Source organism: Rattus rattus, chromosome 4, assembly GCF_011064425.1.
Source record: "Rattus rattus isolate New Zealand chromosome 4, Rrattus_CSIRO_v1, whole genome shotgun sequence".
NCBI lineage: Eukaryota > Metazoa > Chordata > Mammalia > Rodentia > Muridae > Rattus > Rattus rattus.
Window position 1 is genome coordinate 157497075 of NC_046157.1, and position 16853 is coordinate 157513927.

Consider the following 16853-nt stretch of genomic DNA (forward strand, 5'->3'; position numbering starts at 1 on the left):
ACTCAGAAGCAGATGAGGGAGATCTCAGATTTAGAAACTACTAGGGCGGGTTGGGGATTTAGCTCAGTGGTAGAGCGCTTGCCTAGCAAGTGCAAGGCCCTGGGTTCGGTCCCCAGCTCCGAAAAAAAGAAACTACTAGGGCTACACAGTGAAAGCCTGTTGGGGATGAGGAGTGTGGGGAGGAACTAAAGCATAATGGATGTATACTAATGATTAATGATAGGAAAGCCTGTATCTGGTGGAGTTAAGAATGACTATACTAACCTATTTTACTAAGTATTATGAGAAGATACATATCAGTCTGATCTTTGTCCTCAAAGAGGTCAGTCTCATAAAATAAAGCATTCAGTCTACTGGGTATGCTACTGAAATTTTCCCCCGAAAACCACAAGTCATCTCTACCAAGAGAATATATAGGCTTTTCAAAACATCAGCTTTAAGCCTGACCTTAAAGAATGAACAGCCATCAAAAGACCAATTCAGTCACCAGCCAAAAGTAGAGAAAAAAAAGTCCACATGCTGCCCAGCAAATAACAGGAAAAGAACCTGGGACCTTCTAGCTCACCTACTTCACTCACATATTTTACACAGTACCAGGGAGAAGGAGAGAAACACAATGAAAAAATGACTACTGATATATTTAGTGCTATAGAGATCTCAGAGCCTTATGAATTACAATGACTGTTAATGAGGCTTCAGTAAATATCTCATTATAATGACTAAATACATTATCTAACTTAATCCTCAAATGATACCAAGGAGGTCATGTTCCCATTTTCTTAAGGGAAGCTTATCACACACAACCTCCAGATAAGAAAAGTGAAACTGCCCAATGATTCAATTTCCAAATTGTTAAAAGGGCACACTGATCTGTAAATAGTAAATTGTTCCTAACTATTCTAGTATTTGATCCTTAATTGTATATTAAAAAGGAAATGGTATGTAAGAAAAATAGAAAAAACAACAATTCGGTCACACTGAACCATCCCTAGGAAGGGATTCTGAATATGGACCATTGTTAAGAATGAAAAAGGGGACATAGGTAGGGCATGCCTGAAGAGATGACTCAGTGGTTAAGAGCACTGACTGCTCATCTAGAGATTCAATTCCCAGAATCCATGAAGCTCACAACTATATGCAATAAGAGGTCCAGAGAATCTGACACTGTCAAACACCAATGAACATAAAATAAAAATAAATAAATTATAAAAGAATTGAAAATGGCTGGGTATGATGGCACACACCTTTCATCCCAACACTTGAGAATCAGAGACAAGCAGATCTCTGTAAAGTCAAAGCCATCCTGTTCTACAGAGTTCCAAGACAATGAGGATTGTCACAGAAAGAAAACCTTGAAAAAGGTTTTGAAAGTCTTGAAAAACAGGTAGGAAAAAAGCAAGAAAAGGAATCCTGGCTGTAGCTCCCTATTCTCTGCGTTTGAAGCCAGTCTGTTCTACAGAGTCAAATATTTGTAATTTCCAACAATTGTGGCCTCTTTCTGGAACCAAGGCAACCACTGTAAATCTTGTTTCTCAGCTCAAGACAAGATAGATCACTAACTACTATCAAGGTTGAAGGTGGAAACTCATGAAACTCCAGGCTAAATTGAGTAATTTTAGCAGTAATATTTACTACTATTGACTAAAATCAACAACTACAACTTATTCAGCCAATACCGAAATAATTGCTTTTAAAAGTTATTCAAGGGCTACAGAGATGGCTCAGAAGCTAAGAGCTCTGTCTGCTCTTCCAGAGGTCCTGAGTTCAATTCCCAGCAACCACATGGTGGCTCGCAACCAGCTAAAACGAGATGTAGTGCCCTCTTCTGGTCTACAGGCATACATGCAGGCAGAATGCTGCATACATAAATAAATCTTCTTCTTCTTTTTTTTTTTTTAAATGGCTCAGGCTCTTCTCCTTGCCCCCACAGTGTGTACTACACCTGATTTGGCTTCTCACAAGACTTTCAGAATCAAGTGATACCTGGCCAAGAAAAAAAAAAAAAAAAAAAAAAAAAAAAACGGTCCTATTCCTCAGTGGTTTCGGATGAAAACTGGCAACAAAATCAGGTACAATTCTAAGAGAAGACACTGGAGAAGAACGAAGCTGGGTCTGTCAGGATTCATACAATGGCAAGACTGAGAGTTTATACTGAATTGTGGTCATCGATCAATCCATCCAAATGGATTTCAACATTTAACCTGGAGACTTGCTTGTGTCTAAATTAGGGTGTTTTGTCCAGTAATAAAATTTAGAACCTTTCAAAAAAAAAAAAAAAAAAAGTTGCTCAAGCCAGGAACAAGTCATCTTCAGCACATAGCAATTTTAGATCAATATGGGCCACAATAAAAACCCTGTTTAAAGAGAAAGCATGAAAATGTCCTCAGAAAATTTCCCTCCTATTAAACAAAATGAAGCTCTAGCTTCAATGTAACTGGAAAAACAAAAACAAAAAACAGACAGACACATGTGGTTGGAGAGATGACTCACCAAAAGGTTCCTTTCCTTCCTAGCTTTCACCCATGTCTCAACCTCAATGATTACGCTCAGACAGACAGACAGACAGACAGACACACACACACACACACAGGGAGGGAGGAAGGGAGGGAGACTAGGGGGAGAGAATTTAGAAGACACTATTAAGTAGGAGAATCAAGATACCATACTATACTGAGAATGAAGGAAAGCAAAAAGTCACCATTGCTCCAGAGCCCTGCAGAAGTGGAACGTGTGAAGATCCATATGGACTAACTCTGATTTTCTGTCTGCTCATTTTTATGCATGAAGCTATCAATATGCCAGATGGTAACTTTACAATCACATAGTCATGCTTTTGCCATCAAAAAAAAAAATCTTTTTGACAATTTAACTCATGTGCCTGCCCATGTGAACATAAAGTTGTAGGCTATTCACTCAAGTAGCAGGAAAGTGGGCTCCCTTTGTAAACTTTCTGAATTCTCAAGGCAGGAAACTGGCTAGCCCCTCTGCAGCCCAAGCTCAAGCAGCCAGATCTCTCCCACAGAGAGACCTATTATAATGTCCAGCCTCTGTAAAGGTCACAAAAGTAATCTCTAGCCCCTTAATAGGACCCTCACCAGATTATGCTAATTTTAGGTGAAAAGTCTGAACAAAAGCCACCAATCCCTGAACGTGAAAACACAAAGCTCAGGACTTGAAATGCCACCAATCCTCATCCTAGATATCTCCACTAAAAACTTCCACCCCACCGAGAAACCCAATATAGACCCTTCCATTATCTAATTCCCTACTGACTCCCTAGAGGAGAAGGCAGACATCTCTGATTTGTCCATCCTCTCCCCGGACCCTCCAATAAATCTTTCATGAGATTTGCTGCCTGCTGTGATTCTCATCAGAAGAAGCAAAGATGAGAAGAAGCAAAGGTAGAGCAAGGCTAAGGCTCCTAAATTCACGGCAATTCCTCTGCTGAAGAGGCTTTCTCTCAACAGGAGCTTCCTCTGAGTGGATGGATCCTGGGCTCCTGTGTCTCAGAATACCTGATACCTTCTTCCCCCAGAGTTGTGCGGCTCCTAGGCATCTGAGACCCTAGGACACCTTCCCATCTAAGCAGGAATGCCAACAAAAGTCTTGTATTTTCTTCTCTTGAAGCTAGGCAATGGTTAGAAGAAATCTAGTTAACAGAAATAACAACCATTCAAGATGAATGAGAAACATTGAACAGAAGGGCTGTTGTAATTAAGAAGTGTTTGATAAGGGGGTTGGAGATTTAGCTCAGTGGTAGAGCTAAATAGCAAGCGCAAGGCCCTGGGCTCGGTCCCCAGCTCCGAAAAGAAGTGTTTGATAAAACCACCCCAGTTATTCTGTTTATCTTAAGTAACGTGGGTATAAATTTTTTTTTTTTCAAAAACAGGGTTTCTTCTGGAACTCCAAAGTCCAGGCTGGCCTTGAACTCACAGAAATCCCACCTGCTGGGATTAAAGTTTTGACCAACAACACTGAGCTTGTTTTACTTATAGCCTCCTACAAAGTCCAGGCAGGCCTGTAACTCACAATCCTCCTATCTTCTCTTTCTTAAGTGTCTGAATTACAGGCATATGATACCATACCAGTGGCATGTTTTCAAAAACTCTAAAGCAAAGAGGACCTGGTCTACTTGGAAACAGTAACTGGCTTAGGACATCATGGTTGAGAGTATAAGGGACATAATAACAGATGAACAGGCAAAAAAGGCCAGACAGATAATGAGTTTGCCTGCAGATCCTGGGGATCCCCAACATGTTACTGTAATATATGTGTTAGGAGAAATTCATTATGCTATGAGATTTCTGCAGGATTGCTAACATTGGCAGAGAGAACAGACTACATTAAAATGGAAATCTGGGGGCTACAAGATGACTAAAGTCACCTGCCACCAAATGTGACAATCTGATTCTAAGATTCAGGGCACATATAGTGGAAGGGATAACCAACTTCAGAAAGTTTCCTCTAATATACACCCCCAGCATAAGACACACATATAAATAGATTTTTAAAGGAATAATTATTTATCTAATAGAAAAATATGGTGACAATTAAATGAAGCAATTCTATTGGGAGATATAGATATGCAAAGCATGCTCATGCTTCTCATATACCTAGTAAAAATTAACAAGTCCTACTATAGTGCAATATCCTTTTTTAAAAAAGGAACCACGTGTGACTCTAACCAAGCAAGTTAAAGATCTGTATGACAAGAACTTTAATTCCCTGAAGAAAACAATTGAAGATCTCAGAAGATGGAAAGATCTCCCACGTCATGGATTGGCAGCAATAATATTACAAAAATGGCCATCTTTCCAAAAGCAATCTACAGATTCAATGCAATCCCCATCAAAATTCCAACTCAATTCTTCATCGAGTTAGAAAGATTAGTTGCAATTTGCAAACTAATTTGGAATAACAAAAACCCAGGGTAGTGAAAACTATTCAACAATAAAAGATCTTCTGGGGAAATCACCATCCCTGACCTCAAGCAGTACTGATAAAAACTATATAGTAGTGGTACAGAGACAGGCAGGTAGGTCAATGGAATAGAAAGGAAGACCCAGAAATGAACCCACATACCTATGGTCACATGATCTTTGACAAAGGAGCTAAAACCATCCAGTGGAAAAAGGACAGCATTTTCAAAAACTGGTGCTGGTTCAAATGGAGGTCAGCATGTAGAAGAATTCAAATCAATCCATTCTGCACAAAGTTCAAGTCTAAGTGATCAAGGACCTCAACATAAAACAAGATATACTGAAACTAATAGAAGAGAAAGTGAGGAAGAGCCTCAAACACATGGGCACTGAGGAAAATTCCCTAAACAGAACACCAATGGCCTATGCTGTAAGATCAAAAATCAACAAATGGAACCTTGTAAAATTGCAAAGCTTCTGTGAGGCAAAGGACACTGTCATTAGAACAAAACAGCAACCAACAGATTGGGAAAATATCATTACCAATCCTACATCCAATATAGGGCTAATATCCAATATATACAAAGAACTCAAATGGGGGACAGAGCTAAACAAACAATTCTCAGGCTGAGGAATATCAAAAGGCTAAGAAGCACCTAAAGAAATGTTTACATCTTTAGTCATAAGGGAAATGCAAATCAAAACAACCCTGAGATTTCACCTCACACCAGTGAGAATGGCTAAGATCAAAAACTCAGGTGACAGCCAATGCTGGCGAGGATGTGGAGAAAGAGGAACACTCCTCCATTGTTGGTGGGATTGCAGACTGGTACAACCATTCTGGAAATCAGTCTGGAGGTTCCTCAGAAAATTGGACATTGCACTACCTGAAGACCCAGCTATATCTCTCTTGGGCATATACCCAAAAGATGCTCCAACATATAACAAAGATACATGCTCCACTATGTTCATAGCAGCCTTATTTATAATAGCCAGAAGCTGGAAAGAACCCAGATGCCCTTCAACACAGGAATGGATAGAAAAAATGTGGTGCATCTACACAATGGAATACTATTCAGCTATTAAAAACAGTGACTTCATGAAATTCATAGGCAAATGGATGGAACTAGAAAATATCATCCTGAGTAAGGTAACCAAATCACAACAAAAAAAATAAAATAAAATACATTGCATGCACTCACTGATAAGTGGGTATTAGTCCAAAAGCTCAGATTACCAAAGATACAATCCATAGACCACATGAAGCTCAAGAAGGAGGACAACCAAAGTGTGGATGCTTCAGTCCTTCTTAGAAGGCGGAACAAAAATATTTATAGGAGGAGATATGGAGACAAAGTTTAGAGCAGAGACTGAAGGAGTGGCCCCATTCAGAGACTGCCCCACCTGGGAATCCATCCCATATACAGCCACCAAACCCAGACACTATGGCTGATGCCAAGAAGTGCTTGCTGACAGGAGCCTGAGAGCTGTCTCCTGAGAGGCTCAGCCAGAGAATGACAAATACAGAGGTGAATGCTTGCAGCCAACCATTGAACTGAGAACAGGGTCCCCACTGGAAGAGTTAAAGAAAGGATTGAAGGAGCTAAATTTACAACCCCATAAAAACAACAATACCAATCAACCAGAGCTCCCAGGGACTAAACCACTATCCAAAGAGTATACCTGGACAGACCCATGGCTCCAGCTGCATATGTAGCAGAGGGTGGCCTTGTTGGGCACCAAAGAGAGGAGAAGCCCTTGATCCTGTCAAGGATAGACCCCACCCTCCCATTGTAGGGGAATGTCAGGGCAGGGAGGTGGGAAGGGGTGGGTGGCTGGGTGGGGAGAAAAAGGGTTAACATTTGAAATGCAAATTTAAAAAGTCCATTTTTTTTTAAAAAAAGGGCATCTGTAAACCTCAAATCAATAAATAACAAATATATAACTAAAAAAACAGGAACCATACACGAAGCTATGCTAATGTGTTCTTATCCAAAAATCATCTCTTTTATAAAGATTAGGACAGTACAATCTATAAACTCTTCTTAGTATTTATAAAGTTGGAAGACAGAGTGTGCAAGTCTAAATTTCCTACTAGGTATATCTCATTTATCTACTATATAAATCCTATCTTGCAAAATATTTGAGAAAGATTGCCTCATTCCTCTCCAAGCCAACCATTAAGGTCTAGAACTTTTTGTGTAATAAATTTTTTAAAGCCAAATAAGCAAATTAAAAGTCCATTTCACTGGCCAAAAATATACAAGGAAACAAAATATGCAAAAATGAAATATTTGTGTTCAAGTAACTGAAAGAAGCCTCTAAACAAGGAAGAATTTATTCTGGTTCAGTATTGCAGAGCACTTAGTCCATGGTCAATTGGCCAATTAGACATGAGCAGGCATATACATACCACAGAAGAGGAATCATGTGGTACTCAAGAAAAGAAAGTAGAGAAAAGACACTGTCAGCACTGGACTAGCTTCCTTCCATTTCCCCTTTATTGTCTAAGGTCCCTAGCATACAAGATGATGCCACCCTCTTTGGGGGTTGCAGGAGATCTTTCCTCAGTAAAGTGTGCCTTGCCACATCACCACCTAGATGACTCTAATAGGGCAAACTGGACATGAAAATTAACCATCACTTTGAGACAACATGAGCGCAACAATGAAAGTTATTTTCTTAATTATAGTAATATAAATTGGAAAACTAACATGAAGCAAGTTACAATAACAAAATTTTAATATAAACACATTCTTATTTTTCCCTGTCTGTTCATCTTGACAAATTCTTATCCTTTTGGGACCAGGAATGTCAATCAGTGGTACAGTGCTTACCTAATAAACTATACCAATATCCTAAGCTCAATTCCTAATACCACAAAATTTTAAAAATTAAATTTAAATTTATTAAATTCTATGAAGTACTAAAGAAGTTCTAGACACACACAATACAGAACAAATAAAATCTCATCAGTTGCAATAATCTCTCATCTGCAATAATCATAAAAGAAAAAGTAAATTCTGTCCAATCTGTGAGCATCAGTAAAAAAAGGGCAAATATCTAAATTAACAAAACATAAAAACATCTGGACAGGATACTGGATACAGAGGTGTAAACAGCTATATTCTAAACTATGTTTCAAAGACTCTCTCCAACCTCTTCCCCCTCTCTTAAGTCTATTCATTTCCATATAACTAATACTGATTTTTCAGAACCTCAGCTTAAAACCTGTACATGTATTTGTGAGTACATATGTGTATGCCATGATGCAAATGTGGAGATCAGAGAACATTTCGGTGTCAGTTTCATGCTTCCACCATGAGAAGTCCAGTAACAGAAAAAGCTCATCAGATGTGGCAGAGAGCATCTTTTCTTGCTAAGCCAATTTGCCAGCCTTAAAACTCTTTAAATTGTTAATAAAAAAAAGCTCTACAATTCTGGATAAATATATCAAATATAAAGCAATTATTAAAATTTTTGTAGGACCAATTTCTTAATAAGAGTAAGATAGATTAGATTCAAACATCATAAAAATCAAATATAAAGACTATTATAAAAACGAAAGAACTCAGAAAAAAAGGCTATTGTTCTTTTAAGAGAAGAGATTAAGAATGGACTTAATTTTGCAGACTTCCATACATTAAAACATATAAAAATAAAAATGCCAATGCCAGTGAGTTAATAACCCTCCATAAAGAGCTAAAGTGTTATGTGTGTGTGTGTGTGTGTGTATACACACAGCATCTTTGAAATTAAAACAAAGACCATCTAACAAAAAAATTATATAAATCTGGCCAATATATAGCAAGATTTTCAACTCGCAACAATCTAAAAAGCCTTAACTTTTGCGAACAAGCATCTTCCTCTGCACTGCTTGGGTTGAAGCTCTAGCTAAATTGACAATGCTTGCTCAGTATTATATTCATGAGGCCCAGGATTCAACTCCCAACACTGCATAAACAAATACTTTCCTCATCAATACCAAGAACATCTCAAGTAATGAAACCCTGCCTCAAATTAAATAAGTCTATGCTCTACTAATTAACATTGCTAAGTGGATGTACATTGTGCAATTTTTTGTAAAAACAATTCAGCAATTTAACAAATTGTTAAAGTCATCAAAATTATTCATCTTAGGGTTTATAAATTCATTTTCAGAAATAAAAAAGAACCTCACCCAAATGCAGTAATAGGCACATATTCTTTCATAGAAATAAATAACAAACAAGTCAGCCAGCCTTCAGGAGGTAGGAAAGGGCACTAGACTCTCCTTCAGTCATGCAATTTCAAATGAGAGAAAAAGCACATGGGCATTCTAATTCTCATGTGGAACAATATTACAGAAAAGTATATTCCCAGTGAGAGTAACTGGTCACTATAGTCTATTACTCCTACTATATATTTTATGTTGAAAATTCAGATACAAAAAAAGCAAACTAATAAAGGCATGGAACATAACTACATTCCATGGTTAAGTGGTGAAACTAAAAATGATCTTATTTTCCTGTAGCTCCCCATTTTGTAGTCTTCATACATACTTTTACAGTAGAAACAATAGAAAAAATTAGCACTGACACAATTTTAAGCAAAACTGTTATAAAAGTTCACTTAACCCCACCATTTGCCCCCTGAGAAAACAGGTGAAAGCACACTGTACAATTTAAATGATACTGCATGGCCAAGAGGGAAGGGATAGCCTACAAATACCTGTGCTAGAAGTGGAAAATGCTAGAAGTATCCCTGAGAGCAAGCCAACAGAGAAGCAGTGGAAGGAAGTTTTTTTTCCTAAGGAAGAAAAAGAGAACAGAAAAGAGAGGAACAGATCAGGTATCATCCAAAAACTCAGAGGAAAGAGAAAAAGAAAAAATAGGAGTAAGATGTCTAGTTCATTACAGACAGCAATGAAAGATGTAAAATAAAAGGAAATAGTCAGAAGACACTGTTTTCTTAGGAATGAATGCAAATTAATTATTCTTTCAAAAAGGAAAGTGGTCTGAAGTTATGGCCCAGTTAAGAGCACTTGCTAGTTCTCGATGAGGACCCAGGATTCATTTCCTAAGCACCTACATGGAAGACCGCAGCCAGCTGTAATTCTAGTTCCAGGGGTTCCTGTCATCTTCTTCTGGCCTCTGAGAGGAGGCATATATACAACATGCATACATACATGCATACTAGCAAAAATACACACACACACACACACACACACACACACACACACACACACACACACACACACAATGAAAGTGAACCAGTAAAAAGAAAAGGTTAAATTAATTTACTAACCAGAGCCTATAATCCCAAGATTCAGGAGGAAACTAATGTAAGAAGATTCAAAATGGGCCCAGCCTGAACTAAAGAGAGAAGCCTTGTTGAGGAAGTAAAAAGCAAATTAATGAAATAGAGAGCCAACTTAAGAGGGTATTCTTGATTTGGGAGGAGGCAACTACACAACAGTGGCAGCTTAATCCTATATGAAAGAAAACAGCAAATGGAAACTGAATAGAAAATTCTAGGAAATAGTGGTGTGCACTGTAGGGGGTGAGATGGTAGGGCATCCCTTTAATCCAAGCAATGGGGAGACAAGAGGCAGGAGGATCTCTGAGTGGGAGGCCTGCCTGGTCAGAGTTCCAGGCAAGCCAAGGCTACACAGAGAAACTCTGTCTTAGAAAAACAAAAAAGTAGGAGAAAAACCTACTTGTTAAATGCTAAGCTGAATGAGAATATCCTTTGACTCTAAGTACTCAATATATCCTCCTTTCATCGTTGAGATCAAGAGGACTCTGCAGTTAAAACAGGCTGACATGATTCAGCTGATTCTAAAAATCAAGCAGTCTAAAAATCGGGTCTACCGGGTTGGGGATTTAGCTCAGTGGCTGGGTCCCCAGCCCGGGGGGAAATCAGGTCTACTAGAAACTGGCTATATGGAATTGAGCTACCTTATACATTTATTAAACAAGGATTTCATACCTGCCCAAAATTTCCATGAGTCTCAACTGAGAAAAAAAAAAAACGTTTTAAGTATAAAACACCACTATAGTGTCATTGTGACAATTCCACAATGATCATTTTCCTCATTTGATCTCTAACAATACACTTTTACAAATCCACTGTTCCTAGGCTGAAGAAATGACCTAAAAGCTTAATAGCACTTCACAATTCCAGTACTGGGAAGCATAGACAGAATGATCTCTGTGTGCCAGCCTGTTCTACAGAGCAAGTTCCAAGACAGTCAAGGCTACAAAAAAAAATCCTGTCTAAAAAAACAAAAAAAAGATACACACAAGACAAAAAAAAAAAAAAAACAATAACACAAAACACAAAAACAATAAAACAAACAAAAAAATAAAAAACAAAAGGAGCACATCACAAGATATGAGCGGAGTTCCACTTTCAGTAGTTCACAACCACATGTAAAAACTACGACTGCAATTGTTCTGACCCAATTAAGTTCAATCTTCCCCCTCACAAAAACACTGGAGAAATATTCTCAAGATTAAGTAATTACATTAGGATAACATAGTCCAGGATTTGATGATCGCACTCAATTTCGTCCCGGCTGGGAGTCTACTACCCTCGAAAAACTCAGGATAGGGGAGGGTGGCCAGACATCAAAGCAGTATTTTCATTACATAAACAAACAAACAAGTTCTTTTTGACCCAAAGATGTTTGATTATGTATTTATATATACTAAAAACTAAAAAATAAATCTTATGTTCAGTATTAAGTCCTTACACTGCACTTCAACACAGGCGTTTCAAAGAAGCGCATGGGGACCCCAATAGAGGAGAGAAAGGACTGAAAAGAGCTGAAGGGGTTTGCAAACTCCATAGGAAGAACAATATCAACCAACCAGACATCCCAAAGCTCCCAGGGACTAAACCACCAACCAAAGAAAACACATGGAGGGACCCATGGCTCTAGCTGCATATACAGCAGAGGATGGCCTTGTCCAGCATCAGTATGAGGAGAGGCCCTCGGTCCTGTGGAGGCTTGATGACCCAGGGTAGGGGTATGCTAGGGTGGTGAGGCGGGAGTTGGTAGGTGGGTAGGGGAACACACTCACAGAAGCAGGGATTGGCCGGGGGGGAGACAGGAGGTTTGTGGACCAGAAACTAGGAAGGGGAATAACATTTGAAATGTAAAATAAAATAATAAAAATTTTAAAAAGAAATGGTAATAAAATGCTAAGCTTAGGATAAGCAAATAGGACCTCTTTTGTATATTACTTCTCTGAAGGAATTTTTCTCTGGGAATAAGATGTCATAAACTAGTTATGTGACAGAAGATGATGACCCTGAGTTTCTGACCCTTAAATACTAGGATTATAAGATATGTACCTTGTCCAATTCACAGTACTGGGATCCAACCCAAGGCTATGAGTATGTTCTAGAATAAAACTTACCAATAAAACTTTTAAAAAGACATACTAAAGGTTGAAAATCAGCTTGATAAATTGGTCATAAAAAACAACAGCAGTGCTTCCAGAAGACCCACTTTTGAGAACACCCAGCACCCACATAATAGCTCACAATCATCTGTAAGTTCCAGAGTACCTGATACCTTATTCATGCCTCCATGGGCATCAGGCATACATGTGGTGCACAGCCACACATCCATTAAAAAAACATAGAAATAAAATTTTAAAGCTTAAGTTTTAGAAGAAAATTGGGTCTGGAGAGATGGCTCAGCAGTTAAGGGCACTGACTGCTCTTCCAAAGGACCTGGGTTCAATTCCCAGCATCCACATAGTAGCTCACAACTGCCTATAAGTAACTCCATGCAGGCAAATAGCAATACACATAGTTTATATTATTTAAAAAAAGAAAAATAAAGAAAACTGAGAAAGGTAACTATTACAGAATTGAAGGAAGGCAAAACTACAAGAATCTTTACACATTTCTCACATTATTTTCAAACATTTAAGATTTTTATCATTTTCTTCAAAAGGGAGTAAAGGATACATTACCTGAGGGCTAGAGAGTTAAAAGCATTTGCTGTTCTTGAGTGGGATTCCCACAACAAAGACCAACCATTTCCACCCATGCACATCTCATGATTTACAACCACCTCTAAATCCAACACCCTCCTTCTGAACTCCATGGACACCTACAGAAATTCATATGTAGACACATAGATAATCACTGAATTTAAACAGAGTAAGAATTAACTAAATAAAAGGATTGTCTTAAAAACACAGAGGGCCAGGGAGATTGTGTTTCAAGGTAAAAAGTACTCGACATACAGGAGTCTGCCAACCCAAACTTACCTACCTAAGATGGAAGGCCAGAAGAGAATTTACAAAGCTGTACTCTCATCTAGACACGCACTCGCGCACATACAGACACACAGACACACAGACACACACACACACACACACACACATGCACACACAGCATGTGCACCCATACACATAGCTCATGCACATACACAATAATAAACTATTTTCTTAATATTTAAATTAGAAATTTGCCATTCAAAAATCAAATGGAATTCCAATTATTACAGCTCCATAAAGTTACTTACACCAACACAACTCTAATCACAAGAACTGGTGATTTCTGTTCGTTTCTAACTTTTAGGAGGATATGAGTGAGACAAGGTCTAGCTACATAGACCTAAATGCTGTGCAGTCCAAGAATAGATCAAATTTGGAGGTTTTCCAACTTCCTTCCCTCCAGAGTACTAGGAATACAGGAATGAGACCTTGTCTAAACCAACTCAATTATAAATGTTACTGTAAGAAACTGCTTAAATTTCATAAAATACTGATATAACCAAACACATGGACAAAATATTGCTATGGATATTAGAAGCAATGCTCTTGTATGGCTCAAAATGTTGGCAGTTCATGTACCAAAAATGCATACCTACACTTGTCCAAAAGATAGCATGAATATAAACACATGTACTTACAAATTTAAAGACTTGACAATATGCCAGCCAAGGTCAATAAAAATATTTTAAGTAGACTGTGAAATCAATATTTTTCTTTTACTTTTGTGTATCCTCTGTTCTGATCATAATTATACTTATCCATATCTCAAAACTGGGTATGGGGACCTATATATTTTGTTACTACCTAAATTGTAGTGTTGTTGAATGTTGAACACTTAAATATTTTCCATTTTTAACAATATATGAAATGAACCAGGCAGTAGTGGCACACACCTTTAATCCCAGCACATGAGGCAGAGGCAAAAGGATCTGAGTTTGAAGTCAACCTGGTCTACAAAGTAATTTCCAAGACAAGACTACACAGAAAAAAACTTGTCTCAAAACCACACCACCACCACTACCACCACACAAAAAGTGAAATGACACAACATAGGATCTAGGATTAAATGCTCAAAAAGTAATGTTATTCAAATTAACTAGTGTTATTTTTAAAACCATCAGCATAAAGGTATATCTGTTCCATAAACTGAATGCAGAAAAACAAGAACTCTACTAAATCTAACACTAAGTATGCACATTACAATACTTTAGATAATCAGCAACTCCAAGAAACAGAAAGACCCACCTAAGAACTAAGGCACCCTGCAACCTTAATCCAAAAAACTGCGAATTCTATGGCATAGGCATTAATTCACACACAAAACTAGACTGGTTCAAAGATCTCACTCATAACTATATGGCTAGTTATAGTCAACATGACAAATTATTTTTCATCATCCACATCTGACCTTCTAATTTCTTTTTAATAATTTACCAATATATATGACTGCCTCAAACTGTTAATTTAGGTAATCATTCTAAAATAACTAGAATTCACTGACCCACTTCACGCTAACACTGTATCACTAGACTAAAAGCTATGCTTGACTAGTTCTGAGTACTTTCTGAACAGTGACAGTCCATGACTAACTCAAACCCATAATTTTACTTTCAAAAGACTGTTAAAAGTTCCAATTAAAAAGATCAACAGCAAAACAAAAGTGAGAGAGCTAACAAAGCATCTCACACCCTCATAATTCAGAGTGTTCGACTAGCTAGTTTTCCCACCACCACCAAGCTGAGCACAAAACCTAAGTGATGAAATGGTCTGTCAATAAAATCACTAAGTCTAGGTGTAAAGACCACAAATGGTTGAAAACATGTGACAACATGTGCTAAGCAAATACAAAGGATAAACAAAACATGATATACAATATGCTAACAACCTGAAATTAGGGCTTCATGTCAGTGACTGGGAACTAATTTTAGAAGGGTCTAACTTATTTCAGAAAAAATCAGAATCGCTTTAAATTCAAATTGTGCTACATTGCTCAGAAATTAGGGAAATGACCATGTACAATGTTTTGGTCCTCATAATGAGGATTTTTTATTTGGTTTTGTTTTGTTTTGATTCCCAACTCCTTTTCAGATTACCATGGAATACCTACATACCTTCCTCCTATTGAGTCGTCTTGTGGTTGGGCCCCGGCAGTGTTCCTCTGTGAACGTCGCAGTGACCCCCCTGGATTGTTATTAGGCCGGTTGGACATTGGCACCTCTCTCTTGAAGGGACATACCCTTTCTAGACACTACCATTCACTGAAAGAAAAACAGAGGGAAAAAGTCTAATTAGACACACACGCGATAAAATTGAAAAGTGTACAGCAGCAAGGTATATTGCCTTATTACACTATGTAATTAGACTGTAGGTGTCAAAAATTTGGGGCTAGAGTGATGGCTTAGTGGCACATCTAGAGGATCTCGGTTTTATATCTGGTGCCCACATTAGGCAGCTCACAATCACCTGTAACTCCAGCTCAGTAGATCCAATGCCCTCTTTTAGCCTCCTTAGGTGCAAGCATACATAATGAATAAATCCTTCAGGGCCAGCAAAACGGCTCGCCAGGCCAAGGTACTTGCTGCCAAGCCTGACTCTGATCCCTGGGACCCACCATGATGAAAGAAGAGAACTAGTCAGTTGTCCTCTGACCTTCATTTATACGGGCAACATGGGCACACACAAATGATTCTGCTCTAACACTAACAAAGTAAAATGGCAGTATCTTAATAACAACATGAAAGCAGTTCATTATAGTAAATGAAGTGATGGTCCCAGATGTCCTTGAGTTATACCAGATCTTCTTGCTATGAAATCAAGCTTGCAAAGTTGTAATTATGGTATAAAAAGGCTAAACTAAAAAAAAAGGCTGAGTCTCAGAAAATGTTTCCTAAAACAAGCCATTATTGGGATGATAGCATGGGTTAAAATCAGTCACTGCTCTTCCCATGGACCAGAATTCAGCTCACAGAAAGTGTCAGTCAGTTCACAACTGTCCAGAGACTCCAACTCTGCTGACCTTCAAAACCACCCTCATTACTAGCATGCACATATCCACATCCAGACAGACACACTCCTACACATAATTTTTAAGTTTATACTTTAATCAAAAACAAAAAATTGGGGGGCTGGAACAGTTAAGAGCACTGACTGCTCTTCCAGAGGTCCTGAGTTCAATTCCCAGCAACCACATGGTGGCTCATAACCATCTATAATGGAGACCCAATGCCCTTTTCTGGTGTGTCTGAAGACAGCTACAGTGTACCCACATACATAGAATAAATAAATAAATCTTTTTTAAAAAAGCTGTTTAAATAAATCCAGTCTAGTCCTGGAGAGACAGAGACTTAAGAGAACAGGATCTCTGTTAGTTTGAGGACTACTGAGTTTCAGGTCAGACAAAACTACACAATGAGAACCTGTTTCAAAAAGTAAATCATAAACCCAATTTTCATCTTTGCTGTTGTTTTTGAATCGGAGAGGGAAAGAGGGAGAGAAAGAGGGAGAGAGAGAGGGAGGGAGGGAGGGAGGGAGGGAGGGAAAGAGGCCGACTGTGTATGCACATGCATGTGTGCTTGGCCTCTAACTTAAGATCCTATTTCCACTTGCATAGTGTTATGACTACAAGAATGGACCCACCACCTCTTGTTTCCAATTG

General features: G+C 38.3%; 1 protein-coding gene and 1 pseudogene across 23 annotated transcripts in view; one reads left to right on the plus strand and one right to left on the minus strand.

Moving 5' to 3' along the window:
- Trip12 (thyroid hormone receptor interactor 12) overlaps positions 1-16853 on the minus strand; it is a 122616-nt gene that overhangs the window by 81378 nt on the left and 24385 nt on the right. For all 23 annotated transcript variants that reach the window (XM_032901488.1, XM_032901510.1, XM_032901509.1 and 20 more), the window contains exon 2: positions 15310-15456. In XM_032901488.1, coding sequence (XP_032757379.1) covers positions 15310-15407 — 98 coding nt within the window. In that variant the 5' untranslated portion in view covers positions 15408-15456. The remainder of the gene's footprint in view (positions 1-15309; positions 15457-16853) is intronic.
- LOC116897739 lies at positions 1900-2142 on the plus strand (annotated as a pseudogene).